General features: G+C 42.2%; 2 protein-coding genes across 3 annotated transcripts in view; one reads left to right on the plus strand and one right to left on the minus strand.

Moving 5' to 3' along the window:
• Positions 1 to 13,600: 13,600 nt before the first annotated feature.
• LOC309969524 (ubiquitin-fold modifier 1-like) lies at positions 13,601 to 13,902 on the minus strand. The gene has a single exon (XM_082851360.1). It carries the CDS (start codon positions 13,871 to 13,873, stop codon positions 13,649 to 13,651), a length of 225 nt encoding a protein of 74 aa, XP_082707486.1. The 5' UTR covers positions 13,874 to 13,902; the 3' UTR covers positions 13,601 to 13,648.
• Positions 13,903 to 19,144: 5,242 nt separating this feature from the next.
• The window catches only part of PPP1CB (protein phosphatase 1 catalytic subunit beta), a 38,463-nt gene continuing 35,458 nt past the window's right edge, over positions 19,145 to 22,149 (plus strand). The window contains exons 1-2 of one of the 2 annotated variants that reach the window (XM_082852343.1): positions 19,145 to 19,397; positions 19,571 to 19,710. In XM_082852343.1, the coding sequence (XP_082708469.1) occupies positions 19,659 to 19,710 (52 nt within the window). In that variant the 5' untranslated portion in view covers positions 19,145 to 19,397; positions 19,571 to 19,658. The remainder of the gene's footprint in view (positions 19,398 to 19,570; positions 19,711 to 22,149) is intronic. The other variant, XM_082852342.1, reaches the window with a different exon arrangement.

A 22,149-nucleotide genomic window follows, 5' to 3' on the forward strand; every position in this document is an offset into this window, starting at 1 on the left:
CCTTAAAAGTCAGGTTGCATCTTACTTTGGGGCTAAAAGTTCTATCTACTGACAACAGCAACATATCAAGTTGTTTAAAGTCATTTCTTTAAAAGTTGTCACTTGTTATGAATTACCCTCATATTTACACCTTCCTTTAAAAAATGAACACAGTGGGGACTTCCTTGGTGGTCCAGTGGTTAAGACTCCATGCTTCCACTGCAGGGGGCATGGGTTCGATCCCTAGTCCAGGAACTAAAATCCTGCATCCGTGTGGCTGGGAAAAAAAAAAGAAGAACACAATGTAGAAACAGAGTTCTCTCAACTAGTGTTGGTTGAGTGATGGTGATTCTAATTAAATCGGGTGAAATCTTGGAGGTACCATGCTAGTATGTTTGGAACTAGAGTACCACATACCATGTTTGGTAACTTGTCAGTTTGCGAGTAGAACTTAGAGCAGCACCATTCCTATTAACCCTTTCTTCTCTGAATACTTCAGAGTATTCAGAGTAGGTTATTTAATTAAGCCTCAAAACATCTCTGTGACACGGATAATTACACTAGTCATTCCTACATTTTAGACGGGCACATTACAGGAGGAAGAGGTTAAGTGAAGCTAATTCTTCCAGTTAGGCTGATTCAGCAGCAAAACCACTCAGGGAATGTTTAAGCGTTGCAATCTAAATAGTTCTGCACCTGGTTTCCTTAAGTATAACATTTAAAACTGAGTTGTAATAGTATTGGAAGTCCTAGCCACGTCAATCAGACAAGAAAAAGAAATAAAACATATCCAAATTGGAAGGGAAGAGGTAAAATTGTCATTCTTTGCAGATGACATGACATTCTAAATAGAAAACCCTGAAGACTCCACATAAAAACTGTTAGAACTAATAAATGAATTCAGCAAGGTAGCAGGATACAAGATTAATATACAGAAAAGTGTTGCATTTCTTTACACTAACAATGAAATATCAGAAAGAGAAAGTTAAAAAACAATACCATTTAAAATCACTGCAGAAAACAAACAAGCAAACAAAAAACCTAGGAATAAACCTAACCAAGGAGGTGAAAGACATATGATGAAAACTATAAAACATTGATAAAGGAAACTGAAGATGATTCAAAGAAATGGAAAGATATCCCATGCTCATGGATTAGAAGAATTAATATTGTTAAAATGGCCATACTGCCCAAAACAATCAACAGATTTAATGCGATCCCTATCAAATTATCCATAATATTTTTCACAGAACTAGAACAAACAATCCTAAAATTTATATGGAACCACAAAAGACCCAGAATTGCCAAAGCAATCCTGAGGAAAAAGAACAAAGCTGGAGGCATAACCCTCCAGGCTTCAGACAATACTACAAAGTTACAGTAAGTAAGATGTTATGGAAAAAGCCAAAAGAACTTTTTGGCCAACCCAATAGATACAATGGAATATTACTCAGCCACAAAAAAATAATTAAATATTGCCATTTGCAGCAACATGGATGGACCTAGAGAATATCATACTATTTGAAGTAACTCAGACAGAGATAAACAAATATTACATGATATCACTTTTATGTAAAATCTAAAAAACAATACAAATGAATCTATATACAAAACAGAAACAGACTCAAAGACAAAGAAAACAAACTTATGGTTACCAAAGGTGGGGGGCCGATAAATGCAGAGTATGTAATTAACAAACTACTATACATAAAATAGATAAGCAACAAGGATTTACGGTATAACACAGGGAACAATATTCAATATCTTGTAATAACCTATAATGGGAAATAATCTGAAAAATATATGTATATAACTGAATCATTTTACTGTATACCTGAAACTAACACAATATTATATATCAACTATACGTCAATTAAAAAAGATAAAATAGAGTTGTTGAGAAATGAATACATTTTTGCAAAAACAAAAATTGAGTCTAACCTGGTGAAGAAAAAAGGAAGGTACACCCTGGGTTTAGCCAGGGCTTAACTACTCTGACTTCGTTTATGTCCAGTCTCCCAGTGCTGGACCTCTCCTCTTCTAATCAGTATGGATTCTTGTCCCTCCCTCTCATTTCCACTCACCAGTAAACTGTGACCCTACACTACCCACTGGTCTGCAGTGGAGGGAACAGCCTGAGTTACTGACGGCAGGCATGGCTCAAACAGCTTGCTGAGAGTGAGCCATGCCTACCAGACCCACAGCGCTCCACGTGGCTCTCCCCCATTTCACTCACGTGCTGGTTTCTGCTAAACATAGCCCAGTTCCCAGGTCACCAGCTGGCAAAACTCTGAACTATTTTTAGCTAGGTCCAGTGCTCAGGGCACTAAATCTGGATAGGAAGCTGAGATACCTCTCTAGCTTTTAAAAAAATAACTTCTATTTTTCTCTCGTTACGGTTTATCATGACTTCATTTTAGACTTTCTGGAAAATATAGCTGAGGAAAAGGTGAGAACATTTAAAACACATAGCACAAAAAAGAAAATTAAAATTTTCTTTAATTTTAGGGTAATACTCTTCTTTGAGGTGCTATATCTGTATCTTTCTATACATACAGTAAAGCATACTAATCTTAAATACACATTGTGTAAGTATATACTTGTTTAACCCAAACCTAGATCATCATAATGGATATTCCAACATCCCAGAAAGTTCTCACTTGTCCTTTACAGCCAATATCCTTATGCTCCAGAGGTAAATCCTATCCTTACTTTTACCACTTTTGATTTGTTCTGTTTTTGATTTTAATATAAATGGAATCATATGATATATACTTTGGCAGCACCACATGCAGGATCCTAGTTCCCTGACCAGGGATCGAACCCATGCCTCCTCAGTAGAAGCTCGGAGCCCTAACCACTGGACTACCAGGGAATTCCCTAGTATATACTTTTTATGTTTTCCTTTTTTTCACTCATTATGTCTGTGAGATTCATGCATGTTGTCACATGTAGCAGTAGATTGTTGTTTCGTCTGTTTTTGCTGTATAAAATTCCACCATGTGAATACACTATAATTTATCACTTCTCCTGTTGAAGGATATTTAATTTGTCTCCAAATTTTGGTTATTAAAAATAAAACTGTCATGAACATTTTGTTTGTGTCTATTAGTGACCACACGCACCCATTTCTGGTGTGGAACTAGGAGTGGAACTGCTAAGTCATAGGGTAGCCTTAGATCTGGCTTTTATAAATGTGCCAGTTTTCCAAACCAATTCTACCAAATTTACATTCCAAGAGCAATGTGTGAGAGTTCTAAAACATACCTTCACTTGATAATTTCAAATCTTTTAACTATTCTAAAGAGTATTAGTTGGGGACTTCCCTGGTGGCGCAGTGGTTGAGAGTCCACCTACCGATGCAGAGGACGTGGGTTCGTGCCCGGGTCCGGGAAGATCCTACATGCCGCGGAGCGGCTGGGCCAGTGAGTCATGGCCGCTGAGCCTGTGCGTCCGGAGCCTGTGCTCCACAATGGGAGAGGCCACAACAGTGAGAGGCCTGCGTACCGCAAAAAAAAAACACCAAAAAAAGTCCAAGAATCTGCCTGACAATGCAGGGGACATGGGTTTGAGCCCTGGTCCAGGAAGATCCTACATGCCGCAGAACAACTAAGCCTGTGCGTGTGCCACAACTACTGAGCCTGCACTCTAGAGCCCGCAAGTCACAACTACTGAGCCCACGTGCCACAACTACTAAAGCCTGCAGGCCTAGAGCCCATGCTCCACAACAAGAAGCCACCACAATAAGAAGCCTGCTCCCATCAATTAAGAGCAGCCCCCGCTCGTCACAACTAGAGAAAGCCCGCGCACAGCAACAAAGACCCAACGCAGCCAAAAGTAAATAAATAAAATTAATAAAGAGTATGAGTTGGTATCTCATTGTGGTTTTCATTTGCATTTCCCTGGTGACTAATGACGTTGAGTACTTTTTCAGACACTTACTGGACATTTGGAAAATCTTTTCTATGAAATGCTTCTTTAAATCTTTTGCCCATTTTAAAAATTGGGTTGTTTGCCTTTCTTCTTATTGGTTTATAGGATTCGAGTTATTTGTTGGACCCTCAGATTCCTCATCTATGAAAAGAATAAGGACCATGACATTAAAGTTCTTCCAAGCTCCAAAAGTCTACTATTTTACTCAATGGATGCTTTTGGTAGAGACAAAATAGATGAGTTCAAATAAACAAAACACATCAGAACACAAAATATATACTTAAAGGAAAACACAGAATGAAGAAAATACATGTGCTCAATATATATAAATAGGATCTTCCCATCCAAAATATATTGATAAAAATTGATATAAATATATAGATCCAAATATGTATGGTCAACATCCAACTGTATTCCATAAGTAATTAAGAAAAATGAACCAGAAGTTTGCACATCTGATTATAAATGTAGTAAATCACTATCCGGAAAAATGGAGAGGCTTGTTAAAAATGCAAACTAAGGGCTTCCCCAGTGGCGCAGTGGTTAAGAATCTGCCTGCCAATGCAGGGGACCTGGGTTCGAGCCCTGGTCCGGGAAGATCCCACATGCCACGGAGCAACTAAGCCCAGGTGCCATGCTACTGAGCTCGCACGCTGCAACTACCGAAGCCCACATGCCTAGAGCCTGTGCTTTGCAATGAGAGAAGTCACCGCAATGAGAAGCCTGCGCACCACAACGAAGAGCAGCCCCCGCTCGCCACAACTAGAGAAAGCCCGCATGCAGCAACGAAGACCCAACACAGCCAAAAATAAATAAACTAAATTAAAAGAGAAAAAATTAAGTAAAAGGGGGAATAATGTCTTTAAAAGGAGATTTACTTATGTCTTTGTTCAACAAACATTTGAAAGACTAGATCTCTAGTCTCTTCCTTCAAGGAACTCAAACTCAGGGAGATAGATGTAATAATTAAAGGCAATGTTTCTGGAGGGCTTCCTACATAGAAGGTACTATTTAAGTGCTTTAGATGTATTAACTCTTTTTTTAAATAAATTTATTTATTTTTATTTTTGGTTGCATTGGGTCTTCGTTGTTGCGCGCGGGCTTTCTCTAGTTGCGGCGAGCGGGGGCTACTCTTGGTTGCCGTGCGAGGGTTTCTCATTGCAGTGGCTTCTCTTGCTGCGGAGCATGGGCTGTAAGCGTGCGGGCTTCAGTAGTTGTGCCCCATGGGCTTAGTTGCTCCGCGGCATGTGGGATCTTCCCGGACCAGGGCTCAAACCTGTGTCCCCTGCGTTGGCAGGCAGGTTCTTAACCACTGTGCCACCTGGGCAGCCCAGATGTATTAACTCTTAATACTCATGACAACCCTGTGAGGTGGATATTATTATTGTCCCTGAAGCACAACGATGAAATAACTTGCTCAAGGTCATGGCATTCCAGTTTAGGGAAGTATCATCGTTTATTTAATTAATCCCTAATCATTAGGCCCAACTGATAAGTAACAGGGCTGAGATTAGGATGGAGGCTGGGTGGCTCCAGAGGCTGAGCTCTGAACCCCTGCACCAAATACCTTGCTCTTTTTACACACAAATAATGGGAGATAAGTTCAGTAGGTACAAACTACGATGGGAGCACAAGGAATAAAACAGTAGACTTGTCAGGGGTGGAGGATGGAGGGTGGGGCCAAAGACGGGGGTAAATCAGGGAGCAGAGTTACAGAAAAGTAGGCAGAGGCAATGTGGACGTTGCAAGACCTGCTCAGGTGTTTAGATTTTATACTGAAGATGATGTGGCCTGAAGGATAAAAGAGTATAGGCTGGACGATGGGAGGACCGGTTGGGAGGTTTCTAAAACTGTCCAAATGAAAGGACAGGCACATCTGAACATAGGCAGAGCCAGTGAAGAGGAAGAAGAAGAACAAGATGACCAGAGAGTGTACTCCACCAACACAGAGAAATGTGTGTATGGAATAAGCAGGCTGGGGGAGAGGGAAAGGGGGCCAAAGAGCACAAAATGACATATAGAGTACTGATAACTTCTGAAAATGTGTAGGCACACATACTGAACTCCCAGGGTGTAAACAGAGGGAGAGAATGAACCCAGACTGACGGCTCAGCATGTCCTGAACTAGGTCCTCTATGAGTGTTACTTCATTTAGTGCTCCCAACTCTGCCAGGCAGTATCATTCCTATTCTACTGGCAGGGATACTGAGAGCCCCAGAGATTAGGTGAGCTGTCTGAGGGGCATGGCTTGTCTGTGATGGAGCCACGGTGTGTGCCCTGGATTGTATGACCCCAGGTTCCTGCTCTTGCGACCCTACCATGGAATCTTCCTCATTCTAGTAGAAAACTTCATGATCCATGACGTTTGGATCAGGACAATTGAGGGAGAAATTCAAACTAGGAAAACTAATGTGTGGAAGACTAGCTTGGAATCATCACCCTCCTTCATCCCCCTGCAAATCCTGCACCACCAACTTCTGTTAACCCTGTCTCCAAGACAGTTCTAGATGTTTCCACATTTCCATTCCCAATGTCATCACCGTAGGACAGCCTGGGTCAGCCCAATCCTGCCCAGGCTCATTTACTTGAATGGCATTGCATCCTGTTCTTTCTCTGATCAAACTTTTTTTTTTTTTTTTTTTTTTGCGGTACGAGGGCCTCTCACTGTTGTGGCCTCTCCCGTCGCGGAGCACAGGCTCTGGATGTGCAGGCTCAGCGGCCATGGCTCACGGGCCCAGCCGCTCCGTGGCATGTGGGATCTTCCCCGACCGGGGCACGAACCCGTGTCCCCTGCATCGGCAGGCGGACTCTCAACCACTGCGCCACCAGGGAAGCCCTGATCAAACCTTTTGAGAAGGAACTCTTCAAGACTTCCTAATGAAGTTGCTTCCTAAATGGTCTTCCTGTTCCCACTCTTGTTTTCCCCACCTTCTGAGGGATTAGGTCATGCCTCTGTCCTCAGCCCTTCATGGGCTCCCATCACACTCAATATAATCCAGTGTCTCCGGCATGGCTCACTCTCTTGGGACCTCCTTCTCTCAACCTCTCTGCCAAGGCTATTCTTCATCTATGTCAAGCATGTTTCCACTTAAGGGCCTTTACACGGTATTTCTCTCTGCTAGAAATAACCACCCCTCACCAACCTACTCTGAGATATTTACATGGCCCTCACTCATTTTATTCAGATTGCTACTCATTTATCATGTTCTCAGAGATCCTCCCTGACCACCCCCTCTAAAAAAGCATTTTTCTTTATCCCCAACTTCTTACCCTGCTTTAGGTTTCTTTATGACCCCTAGTATTACACAGGCATGCATGCACATTCTACCTCCTAGGAAACCAACTATTCTGCATTGCCCAGGGGGTTCCTGGGCCAAGGCACTTTCAGTGTTAACGCAGAAAGTTGGGACTTCCCTGGCGGTCCAGTGGTTAAGAATCCACCTTCCAATGCAGGGGATGAGGGTTCGATCCCTGGTCAGGGAACTAAGATCCCACATGCCACGGGGCTACTGAGCCCACATGTCACAAATAGAGAGAAACCTGCACACTGCAACGAAAGATCCCGCGTGCCGCAACCAAAACCTGACACAGCCAAAAATAAGTAAATAAATAAATTAATTTTTTTAAAATAATAAAATGTTAACTCCCCCCTAAAAAAACCCCAGAAAACAGAAAGTCCCAGGCAAACTGGGATGGACTGATCACCACCCTACAGTTCCTCTACCAGAATACAAACTTGATGAGCAAACACTTTATTTTGTTCTCTGCTGTATCCCCAGCACATAACACAGTGCCTGGCACAGAGTAGGTGTTCAATAGATAATCACTGAATGAGAATACATGAACAGTTTCCTGTTTCAAACAGCATCAGGTTTAAACTCTCCTGCCCAGCATTCCAGTTCCTTCTTGACTGCTCATCTTAACCACCCCACCCTATTTCCTACCACTCCCTGTGTACACCCTCTGCCCCAGGCATTCCAGGCTCCTTATACTTTTGCAAACTTCACCAGAAACGATCCCTTCACCGGAAGAGCCCTCCCCTGGCTCTCCTACCTGAGTGTCTCTTTGTTATGTTTTGCTTTATCTTTTGAGATCTATGCCAGTGAAAAATGGAGGAGGGATGCATGTCCCTAGGAGAATTCCCTAGGGCATTGTTTGAAAATATCTACTCGTCTACTCCCAATGCTGAGAATTAGATAGGACTTCCTAAGGGGAGGAAGGGAAATGAAACATTGGTATTTTCCAAAAGTTCCCTAGATGATTCTGACAACAAACACACAGACACTTTATGTGAAAGGCACTGATGTAAACCCCACAATGCTTCACAACCCAGCTCAAGCCCCCTCAGCTGCACCAGTTGTATTATGGCCTTACCTGACCTCACTGTTCTCTCCCTCAGGAATTCTAAAAAGCTCAGGATCTGAACCACACTCCTGCAGGCCTGGCATAAAATATGGACAAATCAGGGTTGCGTAAGTGGGACTGTTGGCCTGGCCCGGGAGCCCTCTCAGGTGTGTGGGACAGGCATTCCCCACCCTCCCCCTGGCTGTAGGTGTGAATGAACCCTCCTTCCCTCTCATTCCGGAAGTATCTGCCCTACTGAGAAATCACCCAGCTTCTGCCCACTCCCATCCTGCTTTGAGCAAGCTATCCCTGCCATCAAAGCAGATTACAGCCACTGCCAGGGCCCACCCTTCTCCTCACTTCCCACTTCCTCTCACAACAGTGTCCCAGAGCTGGTCCACCGAACCAGCCCCAGTCTCTAAGGTGCGCTGCCTGGCTGTTCCAGCAGGGCTCAGAAATCAGACCAACCTGGTGACTCAAGGCAAGCCGAAGGCTTTTGAGTCTTCATTCCCACATCTATGAAAGGGAAAATACTGACCTCACAGGATTTTTAGAGGGATTAAATGTGATAGTAAAAATTCCCAGCACATGGTACACTTAGGAACCTCCTGCCAGAAGCCTTCTTTCTGACAAAGGAGAAATGCCTGTCACCTGGGCATTGGGACACTGGCTTGCCCAGCCAGTTTGGGTTCTGTCTTAACAGAAACATCACTACTAGAAGTACCTCAATGTCACTAGAGTTTGGGATTACTCAGTCTCATTCTCTAGGTGGTTTGTACCAAACTGGAGAGGAGTCTGAGGGGCTTCTTTCTGGCAACTAGAAAGTCATTCTTTGAGTTGGTGGCACTGTTAAACCACATATGGGCAAAACAGAAAACTGCTGTGCTGATCGTTGACCAGACTGCCCTGGAAGACCAGAGGATGAAAAATAGGATAAGGATGGGGTGGGGGTAAAGGGTTCTAGGGATTCCTGCGCAGGAAACAGAGGCTGATGAAAAGAGTAGGTTCTTACACAGCATGACAGCCAGAGGGGAGGGGGAGAGGGGAGGGGAGGGATCTGGGCTAAGAATCATTAGGTCTAGATTCAAGTCCTAGTTTTGCTATTAAGTCAGTGCAATGTACCCTTCCTAGATCTCAACTTCCTCAACCACAAAGGGAGTGAGATCAAAAGTAATTGCATCCACCTCATTACAAATAGCTCAATTTCATTCCTTTTTATGTGGATAGACCTAGAGTCTGTCATACAGAGTGAAGTAAGTCAGAAAGAGAGAGACAAATACCGTATGCTAACACATATATATGGAATTTAAGAAAAAAAATGTCATGAAGAACCTAGGGGTAAAACAGGAATAAAGACACAGACTTACTAGAGAATGGACTTGAGGATATGGGGAGGGGGAAGGGTAAGCTGTGACAAAGCAAGAGAGAGGCATGGACATATATACACTACCAAACGTAAGGTAGATAGCTAGTGGGAAGCAGCCACAAAGCACAGGGAGATCGGTTCAGTGCTTTCTGACCGCCTGGAGGGGTGGGATAGGGAGGGTGGGAGGGAGGGAGACGCAAGCGGGAAGAGATATGGGAACATATGTATGTATATATATAACCGATTCATTTTGTTGTGAAGCAGAAACTAACACACCATTGTAAAGCAATTATACTCCAATAAAAAAAAAAAGTAATTGCATCTTTTCTCTTAAAAGTTTCCAGCACATACATGTTCACTCCCTTTTTTGCCTCCTGCCCTTACATTCCCTATCCTTTGGTTTGGAGCCAACTCCTTCCTGGCAACCAAAACTCCAGACACCATGAACTGTCCTCAGCCACCCCGACCCCTGCCCCCCTTATGAGATCAGAGGTATCAGAGCCTCACTCTCCATGCTGCCAGTCCAGGCTTTGTTTATCATTTGGGGCCCAGGTCTGCCTGTAAATTAGAACTAGAATTGCTTCATGCCTATGCTTCAGGTAGTGGAAAAAACACTGATAGATGTTTTCTGCCATACCAAATTGGAATCCCTCAATGGCTTTTCCCATAAACTTTGTTATACGTAATTGGTGGTTAGAGTCCATATTACCATGGATACTCTTCTACAGTTACATTAAGGATTAAATTGATTTTGCAGACGGATCTAGGATTTAACCGCCACTTGTACCACAGTCTCTGTGGGAAAATATATTCTGTGTTCCAAACAATTGACCTTTTGGAGTTGATCCAGTTCCTAAGTTGGGGACAGCCTGTACAATATTATGTTACATTTTGGGTTTCATTTGTGTGTCCTAGAATCAAAGACTTGTTAGAGCTGGAAGAAACTTTGGAGATCATTAATGCAACTAATTTTGTAGGTAATGAAGCCAAGGTTCAGAAAGACAGAGAGATTTGTTTAAGGGTATTCAGCTACTTTGGTCTCCCAACTTCAAGCCAATGCTTTTCCCACTATCCAAATCATTTTGTGGTCATTTTCCCAAATAGCCATTAAACCACTTGAAAGTTGGGAAGATCATGTTTTCTTCAGTACAGAATCAAACATACTAAATATTTCATAAATACTGAAACAATTCATTATTCACTTTGCTTTGGAGGTCTATTCGCTATAAGATGTCCTCAAATAATAAGTAACATTAGGGTATTTCAATTAAGAATGTATTTATCGTAGACTAGATTTGGTTTGAATCAAGATTTGAATAACTGAAAAATATTCTATTTAACCAGTGTTTCCTATATAAAAGGGTCTATTAGGGTTGATGTCACTCCAATAAATATTTTTCACAGCTCACAGACACATCTGGTTCTAGTTTTAGGAGATACATGCCATTAATTTTAATGTGGTCTTAGGGGAGAGCCACTCATTTTATAACTACATTTAAAAACTTAATATCCCTTTGTTTATTTACCAAAGCCAACTGAAACAGAGACTTATGAAACCATTCAGAAGCAAACCTTCTCCAACTGAAAAGGTGACAAACATAATTTTGATATACTATATGAGGAGAGCCACCTTCATTAGAAACAAAACACTTAAACTGTTTTATTTGAAACAAACTTTCCCATTTGGTGTACTTTTCTTCACCAACAAACACATTGAGTTATTTCTTAAATATCTTTGAATGAGAAAGATAGGAGAACACTGAAAGAGAAACAATCTCATATAGGTAGATGACATGGTTTTATTGTAACAAACTAGGGAGTGACCTAAATAGACAGCCCTGTAATCTAATTACGAGGGGAAAAAAAAAAAAAAAAAAAGAGCCACAGATCAACTCTTCAAAAATTAGTCATCCTTTGTGATAGCAGCCCTCCAACTTTAATTGTCTTATAGTTAACAGTTATACAGTTAACTCTTTCAATTACTAGGCATTTATTTTTTTTATGGTATAAGAAAATGTATTTTCACAAGATATTAATTATGTACCAATAAAGCATTTAAACTAAATACAACACTTCAAAACATTCTGCACAAAAAGTTACAGATCACATTTATTTAATAACAAAATGTCTAGTTCTTTAAGAAAATATTTTTTAAGAACTTACTGCAATAAAATTTTCCAACCAAAGAAAAAAATATTAAACAAATTATGGTACAAGACATCATAAAACTTATTAATGTAACAAATCAGGCAGAATTTTGTGCTAGAAACAGAATGGGGGACATCTAAATAAAACAAAAATTCAGAAAATGTGTATTCATAAATTTCTGGTTAACTGAGGCTTAATGTTGTTAAAGACCAGGAGTCTTTAAGCATCAGACTTTGTTTATAAAAATAAAAAATTCCCCAAACATTAGCAACATACTACCTCAGCACAATTTTTTTTTCCCTTTACAATTCAGAATCCTGCCGTTCATTTGTCAAACATATGAACAATATCTAGTTACTTCATTAAACTTAACCAACATTACCCTTTGGATACGGATTCGGTTGCATTATTTTTTTTCCCAATGAACCTAGAGCCTATGCACACTTAGATAAAAACTGGTCTTAGAAATACTTTATCCATGAATAATTCTACACATATCCAATGAAAGCCTACATTTCCAGGCCTAGAAAGAGCAAGACAGACACCAGGCCTGCCTACAGAGAGCGTACCATCTAGAATACAGCAAGTCAAGCACTGGTTTTCAGTCACTACGAGCCTTCATTTCACCTTTCAAGATGTGCACAGATATTGATGTCCTCTCTAAGGGCAAATAAAATCTTCCCTTATGCCTATCATTCTTTAGATTCTCTACGGGGAATTTTGAAATCTGTATGTTGACAAGGCCTATGCTTTGCTTTCTCTGATTGCCTTCTGCTCCTCATAACAATGTCAAGTATTTTATTTTCCTTTCAGTTCTTCCCAACATAGCCTCTGCAGTTTTGTCTATCCAGTTTGGCCTTTTCTGTGACACTCTGTTACAGCTTTCTGCTCCCCTTCATTTTTCTTTCCTTCTTACTAGAAGCCTGGTCATCTGGGCTTCCCCATCTGCCTTTCGTAGCTTCTTATTCATTCTAGTAACTAATCTTAACACTTCCTTAAATGTTGGGTCTTCAGAAGGTAGAATTAGTGAGCATTTCAGTTAGCATTTCCTTGAGCTCTGTCGTGAACAATAGATCTTCTTTACAACAATACTTTCTCCCCGAACGTTATTTGGAAATATCATCCTAATATTCTAGGATATTAGGATTTCTGTTTTAAAGGTTTTTTTAAAAAAGATCAATAAAGAAATGCATAATTCAGCAACTGATGCTTCTACTTTAGTCTCAAACTCTTTGGCATGGGATACCAATGTTACACGTAAGGGGCTAGATCAAAAATTCAATTTTTGGCTATTTGAATTTTAAATTAAAATTTATAAGAACTCAAGAAGTTTGAAACTTTAAAACAAGCTAAATGATAAAAAGACAGTTATTCATTGATGTGATCCTTTATCATAAACGATATATAATGAAGAATTCAACTATTTTTGTGTCTGCAAGTCAGATGCTATCAAGCAAACTGCCACGTATGGATTGATAAGTTTTTATGTTTTTAACTCAAAGACAAATAGGAAAATTCAGTAAATTTTAATTTTCCAAATGTTCTCAGAAAGAATGATCAGAAGCACCCTCCAGTTATGACACAGGTGGATAATCCATTTACCCCCAACGAACCACCTGTGTGTGCTGTGAGGTAGTAATGTGACCTTCTATGGTGATGACACCCTCAACAGAGAAGTGTCCCCTCTTCACATGAAGAGTGTGAACAACAAGAAGGGACAGAGAGTTACCTTTCATTACTTCATCAACTATTGGTGTTTTCATAGGATTTCAAATGCCTGACTCCAATTTTACAACAATAAAAATACCAATATTTATTCTGGAAGGGGATTTTATGTTCCAAGCAGCAGATATTAACAACACAATCTCTAGGAATTATTCACAGTTCTGAACCGTGCTTTAGAAAAACATTTCCAGCAGTCTGTGCAGGATTTATTCCTATTCCATCATTGGTAATAACTGCACCTGTTGCTGCAGGAACTTTAAATTCTGCTGCTGCAAACTTTAAGACTGCTGTAAAAGGTGTAGTTTCGGGAACACTGAGTACTTTGTACGGCAGCTGTGGGTCCGACGTCAGTGTGATCTTAAAGGAAACCTTCGACATGGTGCAGCCGGTCTGGACAGAAACCCCACGCTAACCTAGGCATTTATTTTGTGATCATTTTATCTTGAAGCATACACCAGAGAGTTTCCTTAAGAGACAATGTTCCACTGAGAGAGAGAGAGAGAGAGACAGGGACAGAGACAGAGAGACAGAGAGAGACACAGAGAGAGAGAGAGTTGGGGGTGTCAGAACTGGAGGAAGGGGGAGGGTTTTGGCCAAGGGCAGGGGAAGAGGTATTTGGTTATACCTGGCTTTATAATTTGGGGGGCTAAAATGACTGAGGACGTGCCTTATGGCTTAGCTGATCACTCTGGTGCTTGATTATTCTCTCACGTGTGTATTGAAATGAAACCAAAAGTAAATCCTAAGCAAAATTCTTGGCCCTGCCTAGGTGTATACCAGGTCTGGCTCTGTACTGACAGGGGTGGCCTCCTACTGATGCATGTGTCCTTGTCTGGTTTCTCAGTATCCTTGAATTAAGCTGACTACAAAAGTCTATGACATTTGATAGACAGAATGGCTGCCCTCAAGGTATATCTAGTAAAATTTAGAACTTACTGTCATTTAAGACTATTAAAGACTTGATTAAGAGGAATCATATTCATGGAAGGACAGCCTGATGAATGTTGATTCATTCATTTATAAGTTATCCTGGATTAGTCAAGGCAGCAAAGAGCTATACATCACTATCACAACCTTCACACTTTGCTACCTAAACCTATTCACTTTCACACCATATTGGCTACTGGCTAATATCAAGAGGCATATAAAACATCCCTATGAAAGTCTGTGCTGTGTTTACTAAAAGGAATCATGAGGCTGCTGTTCACTGTGTTCCAAAGTGCCTTCTTTGAGGACACTCCATAGGGACATCTTTCTGATCTCAGCACAGTGATAGTTGGGCTCCTCTGAGCACTAGTCTGGCCCAGGTATTTCCTGTCAGTAAGTACAAATAAAATCATGATTTTATTAAGACCCTAAATCATGATTCCCCAAGTCCTTTACAATCAGGAAGTCCAATTTCCCTCCACAGACATTTCTGGAATTACCCAAGGATATTAACATGCATGTTATGCCTCCCTAAGCCCAGTGGTATGCTGGTAAATGTTTAACAACCAGCTTTCGGGTGGAAAAAGCTGATAGATTTGTAACATGTGCTAATTTCCTTGGTGTAAATACTGCTCTCACTATGGCCAATATAATATCACTGAAGGTAGAGTTGGAAAGAGATGCATAGCAGCATTTCATTATATAGTATTTCCACCATACAGATACAGTATATGTTAACAACCTTTAGACTATACATAATAGTAAAATGTAGCAACATAAATAGAATGTGATGAATCTTGAGCAATAATTACCTTTGTTTTTGTTATATTTATTTGTAAGTCTATATAATTTACTTTTCAAATAATGACTCTGTTTAACAACTGGCTTGCAAAATTCTCTGAAGGTTTAACAACTGGCTCTCATGAGCCAGTGTAAGCTGGCTCCCACACACCACTATCTAAAGCCACACTGGGTTGGGAGTCTAGCTAATAGTTTGCCCTCTAGTCTCTTGGATTAACAATCCTGGTCTCACCAGGAGCAGGACCTTAGCCTGATCCTTTTCCTAAGTCTTGCCACATGTCCAGAAAGAGAGGGAGGCAGTTTCCTACATGCAATCAGAACCACTCCCTGCCAGTCCTCTGCTCTAAAGTCTGCTGGTCTCCAGGCTCAGGTGCTCTACAGAGCTGCTGCCCACCACACATTGCTCCTACACCAATGGCAGCCTTCTCGTGTCCTGCTTCCAAGCTGCTGACTTCCCTAACTGACAACCCCCATTCTGCCCATGGACCACTGCTCACACTCAGGCCAAGAACTTCCTGAGAGTCAGTATCTGTCAAGTGAGGCTTCTGTCTCTTTGGTACCCGACTACCCTTGAACCTCATCGTGGCTCTGACTGCCTCTATTGCTGCTGCTGCCTGCAGCACTGTCTCCTCTGACCTCTGGATCTCCACGTCTTACCTCTTCCTCTGCCCTCAACCTCTTATCCACATTTTAAGGTCTAAATAAACTTTGAAAACTGAGATTCACATAAATGTGACACGAAAACTCACATAACCAAGTAGGATGAAATGGAAGTGAAGAATGATCCCAATTTTACAAAATGGGTATACATCTATCTATCTAGTCCCTGCTTTTAGAAAGTTCACTGTATGCAACTTTGCTTTTATGAAAGACCTACGTGAGTATCTTTTTCTGCTAACCAAAAGAAATCCAAAGAGGATTTTCACTGTTACAAAAAAAGGCGAAAAGTAAAAATAGTGATTAGCGTTAGTTCTGCAGCAAGCCATTACAGAGGAAATGTACACATCAAGCACCGCCAAGTTCCTTCTCTAGGAACTATACTCAGCATCTCAGCATCAGGCTGCCATAACTTTGAACTGTGTCTGTGAGCATCTGTGCTTTATCTCGATTTATTTTGTGCACCTGTTAGCAAGATGTGTCCTAGGGTAATTGCTTCTTTGCTTTATGACATTTCGGCTTACGAAAAGTTTCATAAGAATGCTCTACTTCCTTGGTGTAAATTTATATAGACATATATATGTCTATATAAATAAATATATTTATAATTATATTATATATGATATAAAATATATAAATATATATTCAGAAATAAAACAGAAAAGTGGTTAGCTATGGCTGGTGAAATTATAGGTGATTTTTATATTTTTTCTTTGTTTTCCAATTTCCTTCAATAAATACGTTTTATTCGGGGTGGGGAGGCTGCTTTAACGGCAACTCTGACTTGAACTGATATGAGGCAAAATGCAGTCTTTATTTACCTTACATGACATGGATATTCATATAGTGAGCTGCCCCAGAAGCTGCTGGGGTGTTAAGTAATACATAGTATATGCACTAAGCTTCAAAATCTGAAGACGTCTGATTCTGAATTCTTACATAATATTTTTGGAGGGGGATCCCACAGGAAAGTTGGTTGGGCCCCTAGTGATAGAGCTCTTTCATTTTTATAATAGTCCCTTCTTACCCAGGATTCGAAGGCACTAGAAAACCTGGTGGGGTGGGGGTGAAGGGGCATCTCCAGCTGCAGGCAGTACCAGACGGTACTCAGAACCACCCTCTGAGCTCTTCTGACTCCCAGAACTCTGCTGAGACCGGCCTCTCTCTGCCCTCCTCCACTTGGGGTGATTTTCTCTAAGATGCTCACTTTCTCTCTGTTCAATCCAGTTTCCTTTGAGTGTCCCTTGTCCCTTAAATATATCTGAATATATATAAACCCTAATGGAGGACAGGGTTCAAAGTTCTTTCTCACAGGGTTCATGGGCCCCATGAAAATTGGAGGATAAGAAGACACCTTAAGTGTTCTAAACATTCTGTTACTCTTTTAGAGGCTCATGGAAGAGATTTGGGAAAGCGGCATCCAACTCCACAAGCTGGTCTATTCAAGTCTCAGTTCCAGCTCAGCCAGAACACTTACTCCACTTGCTACTCATTGGTTGCAATTTTCCTTGGTTGCTAGAAAGCTTAGAATCATATTTGTGACTTATCCCTAGCAAACCATAGGACCTTACACCATGCATTTTACATACAATACTGCTGGTTTTATCTTATCTTCCCCACTCTTAGTTTTCTTTTGTGCTCTTTTTCTCTGTACATATTTTAAATTTATCCTACTTCATGTATTTACGTAAGTTACTTTAAATCCCTTCTTCTGGAATAAAGCAGGGTATAAATAAATGGTCATTAACAAAAGAGTTTGATGAGGATCCATTTCTTCACCTATAAAGGCCCTAAGATGAACTGGTGGCAATAAGAGTCTGTGAAAACTACTCCAGACAGGATCACCATTATAGCTTGTCACCTGTTCTGTGTTCACCACCAATCCACAAGCTAAATCTTGAAATGGAGAGAAAGCTAGAAAAAAAGGGATCAGGAAATCCTATCTCTGTAAGTCATCTGAACCATCATAAAGCACTTGATTGGATAATGCTTTTTCCCCAAAAAAGTATGATTTCTGTTCTCGACATTTATGTTGTAACACATGCATATTTAAGCATCTCAGTTCACATACACTGAGAGGGTGTATATCACAATTGTTGAGTGCAGACTCTGGCACTAGGATGCCTGGGTTTGAATCCCAGATCTGCCATTTACTTGGGGCTAGGTATTTAACCATACTGTGCTTCAATAAATTCCATCTACAAAGTAGAGATAATAATAGTACCTACCTCACAGGGCTGGTGTAAGGATTAAATGAAATAACATATGTACTATAACATTTAAAACAGTGCCAGAGCACATACAGGGATCTCAAAAATGTTAGCTATTATTAGTGATATGTGAGTGGGAGAAGCACTGCCTTGAGCCTGAGACAGCATCTTGTTTGTGAGTTTCTGGACAAACACCTGAGGAATGAGTGAAGACTTTTGGTCTGACCACTTCTGCGAACAGGCCCAAAACTCTTGCTTACCCAGATCCTTTGCGTGGCTACTCTTTCCCCTGCTTTTCTAGAGGCAGAATTCTGTGGTGGAAAGAAGAGGTGGGCAACCAACCTTCCTGAGCCTCCGCGTTTCTTTGTCCCTCTCTTCTACATACCAGATACAGCGGGAGCTGCAGGCACAAAGATAAATTGGGTTTACCGTGTAGGAGCTCACGGTCGAGTGCAGGAGATAAATGCAAAAACAATTACAAGGTAGGATGATTAAGCAATATATAATGAAGGTATTTTTCTTGTTCAAAATGCACTGTGGAAAAGCAGTATCCACAGAATGTAAGATGTAAGATATGTGAAAGCGCTCTATAGAAGGCAGACAACGGTACCCATGTAAAATATTATTACTGCTGACCCTCCCAGGGCCCACTTTAACTTATTTCATCCAGGGACACTTGGGCAACCAACCTTGTGGAACCGTAAGGTATGAAACCCCTTACGTGCAACGTCAAACTGCTCCAGCAGAGTAACCCCTTCTTGCTTTCCAAACGTGTAAACCCAGTTTCAAACATGGGTAACGCAGTCCGCGTTTCCCGCTTACCGGGAACGAGGAACTACTTGCAAAACCAGGGACTGAAACCAAGAAAACAAAAGCAAGGCGGAAAGAGCACAACCACATCTGCTGAGCGCCCTAGACCCGGGAAGCTGAGAAGCGGGAAGGCCAGCGCTGCCTACGCGCGCTCTGCGTAATGGGAGCTTCCCCAGCGCAGCAAACCATGGGAGCCTCAGGGACGCCACCTGCGCAGCCGCGAAGATTCGGCGCAGTGGAAGTAGCGAGAGAGGCCGCCGCACCTGCGCGACGGCAGTGGCGCGGCGGCGGCGGCGGCGGGAGAACCGAGTCCAGTGCGATTGCGCGGAGGCCGCGGGCGAGGTGGGGCCGCGAGCGAGTGCGCCGTGCGCCTGCGCGGAGGGCTGCGTGGCGCGGTGGCGGGGAAGGGCGGTGTGAAGTGAGTGGCGCTGCGGGAGGGGCCGTCGGCGGCGCTGGTGAGCTTTGCGGAGTTGGGCGGTGCCGAGGAGGAAGAGGAGGTGGGGGCTGGGTCTGACGCGGCCCGGTTTTTGGGGGCTCCACTTGTTTATTTTTTTTCTCGTGGGTGCCTCCGAGTGTGTGCGTGCTCCACTGCTTGGTGGGAAGGGGGTGGGGGGAGGGCCCGGGGGAAGGGGGAGTTGGAACCGGGGTCGAAACGCCGCGTGACTTCTAGGTGAGGGAACGCCGAGCGGTCGCCGCAGCGTCCGCCGTCGAGAAGCCCTTGTTCCCGCTGCTGGGAAGGAGCGTCTGGTGCCGACAAGATGGCGGACGGGGAGCTGAACGTGGATAGTCTCATCACCCGACTGCTGGAGGGTGAGTCGGGGCCCGGCCGGCCGCGTGGAGGGGGCGCCTCCCTTAGCCCTCCTTGTTCCTCCGCCGCCGGAGCCCGAGGGGACCCCCCCTTCCCGCCCCGAGGCGGCCCCCGAGGAGGGGGCAAAGAAGCTGGTGGGCCGGGGGGAGCGGCCTCCGGGAGCACGGCCGAGGGGAGGCCGGGCGTCAGGGGCTGTCCCCGCAGGCAAGTAGTGCCCCAGCGGACCTTCGGGGACCCGCACGGCGGCGCGCCGGCGGGGGTGCCGGGTGACCCTTCGCGAGGAGGGTGCCGGGATGCGTGCTCCGGGGCATTGTACGCCCGTGGGACGTGTATTTCTTCTCTGTTCTCTTTGTGCCTTGCCCTTGGATGCCTCCGCTTCTTGTTACCGGAGTGAATTTTTAAAAATCTTCTCCTTGAGTCGACTGTTTGATCGGCATTTTTACATGATGCTACAGGACAAACTCTATTCAAGGAGAGGATAACGTGAGCGGGAGTTGAGTCCCGCCCATGTATTATTTAGCTTTAAAGCATAGTAAGCCAAAAGTCTTTGAGCGAGCTGAAGATGCGCGCAAGAAAAATGTAGACACGTTTGCTGAAGGGATTGATTTTCGGGTTTGAGAATTTTAGCAGGTTTGAGCAGGATTTAATTTCTGCACAAACTTAGAAAAGGTCGATTGTAAAGCCTCTCTTGTGTTTAAAAGATATTTACAGGTCTTAGCAGCTTTTGAAGTTTCTGGGCCCTTCTGTTTGTAATTGGATAGTTTTATGCTAGGGTCGGGGATTGAGGGAAAGGGAAGAGATGGAGAGGCCAGGGTATAATTCAAAGTCAGTCGCTGCCTTCTGCCAGTGAATCCCTTTACCCTAAAATTTGCGTCATCACCAGCTGCTTTGTGAGTGTGTAGGAAAGAAATTACGCCATTAAAAAAAATAAATTATTGTTCTCTCTGTCAGAAACCGTGGAAGGATTACATATCCATTGTTACTGGCTTTCAAATTTCCTGAAGATAATTGTTTGCCACCGTGAAACAGTGTGTACTTACATTTGGAAAATCATCGCAGAAGAAGATTGTGTGATTGGGGGGCGGAAGGGAGGGCGCTAGTTCCTTTTTTCAGCCAAAGTGTCGGTGTTTTATCAGTTCTCTGTGTACCCGTTGTGTAACAAACTACAGTATACTTGCTCCAGATGTGAAAGCCTTCCAGCAGTCTAAGACTGAGTCTCTTAAGACTGAAGAAGAAGCAAAGTTTCACCAGGAACTCTTGTTTGTCTTTTCCTTTACTATCAAGTTATTCTTGGGAGGCCCCCTGGTGCCTGCAGTCAGTGTTCACACAGATGTGAACATCTTTCTGGGTCTGTGAGACATTTGCTTTGAAAAAGTGTGTGTATTTTTTGTAGTTACGCATTGTTATAAGAGGGAAGTGTAGCTATTTAAAAATTTTAATATCTTGTTAACTTTGGGGGAAGTTTATGCTCACCATGAACTTGGCTTGTAAACTTAAATATTTAAAAATCTGATGCTTGTATCTCAACTTCTTTATTTTTATCTTACATAAACTTACATATTTATATACTGTATAGACATAAAACACAGCAGACTTATGTGTTTTTAAATCTTTGATATGGGATCTTTTAAGTCAGATGCACCCTTTTAAGATTATAGATAATTAAGAAACTTCACTAGTGGATTGTTCAAGGTTGTTAAGAGAAAAGATATGGTGAGGAAAATAGGCTAAGTGATTCTGTTTGTTTCTGTGAATTCAGATTACATACGTGTTGGGTTCTGGTTTTGGGTGATCATTTTCCAGACGTTTTCCCCTTTTAAATTAGGGGAATTTAAATTGAATTGAATTTCTTGACCTGCTTTGTGCCAGTCACCAGGAATCCAAAAATAAGACACAGTCTCTTCACTCAGGGAACTCCCAGTCTAAACAAGTGACTTTCAGGCTTTTTCAGCCTGCTCTCTGACAGTAAAGAGTACCATTACTTGCTGCTTAATCCCGGGAAGTATGTTTAGTTTTGACCGTGCCTCCCTGGGATTCTTAAATTCTCCTCTTCTCCTTCCCTTTTCCAAAATCTAGACCTGTCCAAAGACATCCTAACAAACCTGGATTTTCTAATAAATAATTGTTTTTAATCTTCAAATAAGAATTCTTTTGTCTGCCTTGATTTTCAGTGATGTTACATGCTAATTATTAACTCAAATTCAAGTAAAGCTGCTTAGCAGAATAGCTATAGTTAGGTTTTTTGCTTGTTTGTTTTCAGTATTAAATGAAAGTATTGTACAAGGGAGGGGAAATCAGCAGGACTTGATCTCATTTTAAAATGTTGACTGTAGTTCCGTAACATATTCTGATTTTTTTATTACATCAGATTGCTAGTCAGCTATAACCCTTTTAGTAACTTTTATTACCAATCAGCTATAACACTTTTAGTAATTTTATGA

Source organism: Leucopleurus acutus, assembly GCF_964270905.1.
Source record: "Leucopleurus acutus genome assembly, chromosome: 12".
Lineage (NCBI taxonomy): Eukaryota > Metazoa > Chordata > Mammalia > Artiodactyla > Delphinidae > Leucopleurus > Leucopleurus acutus.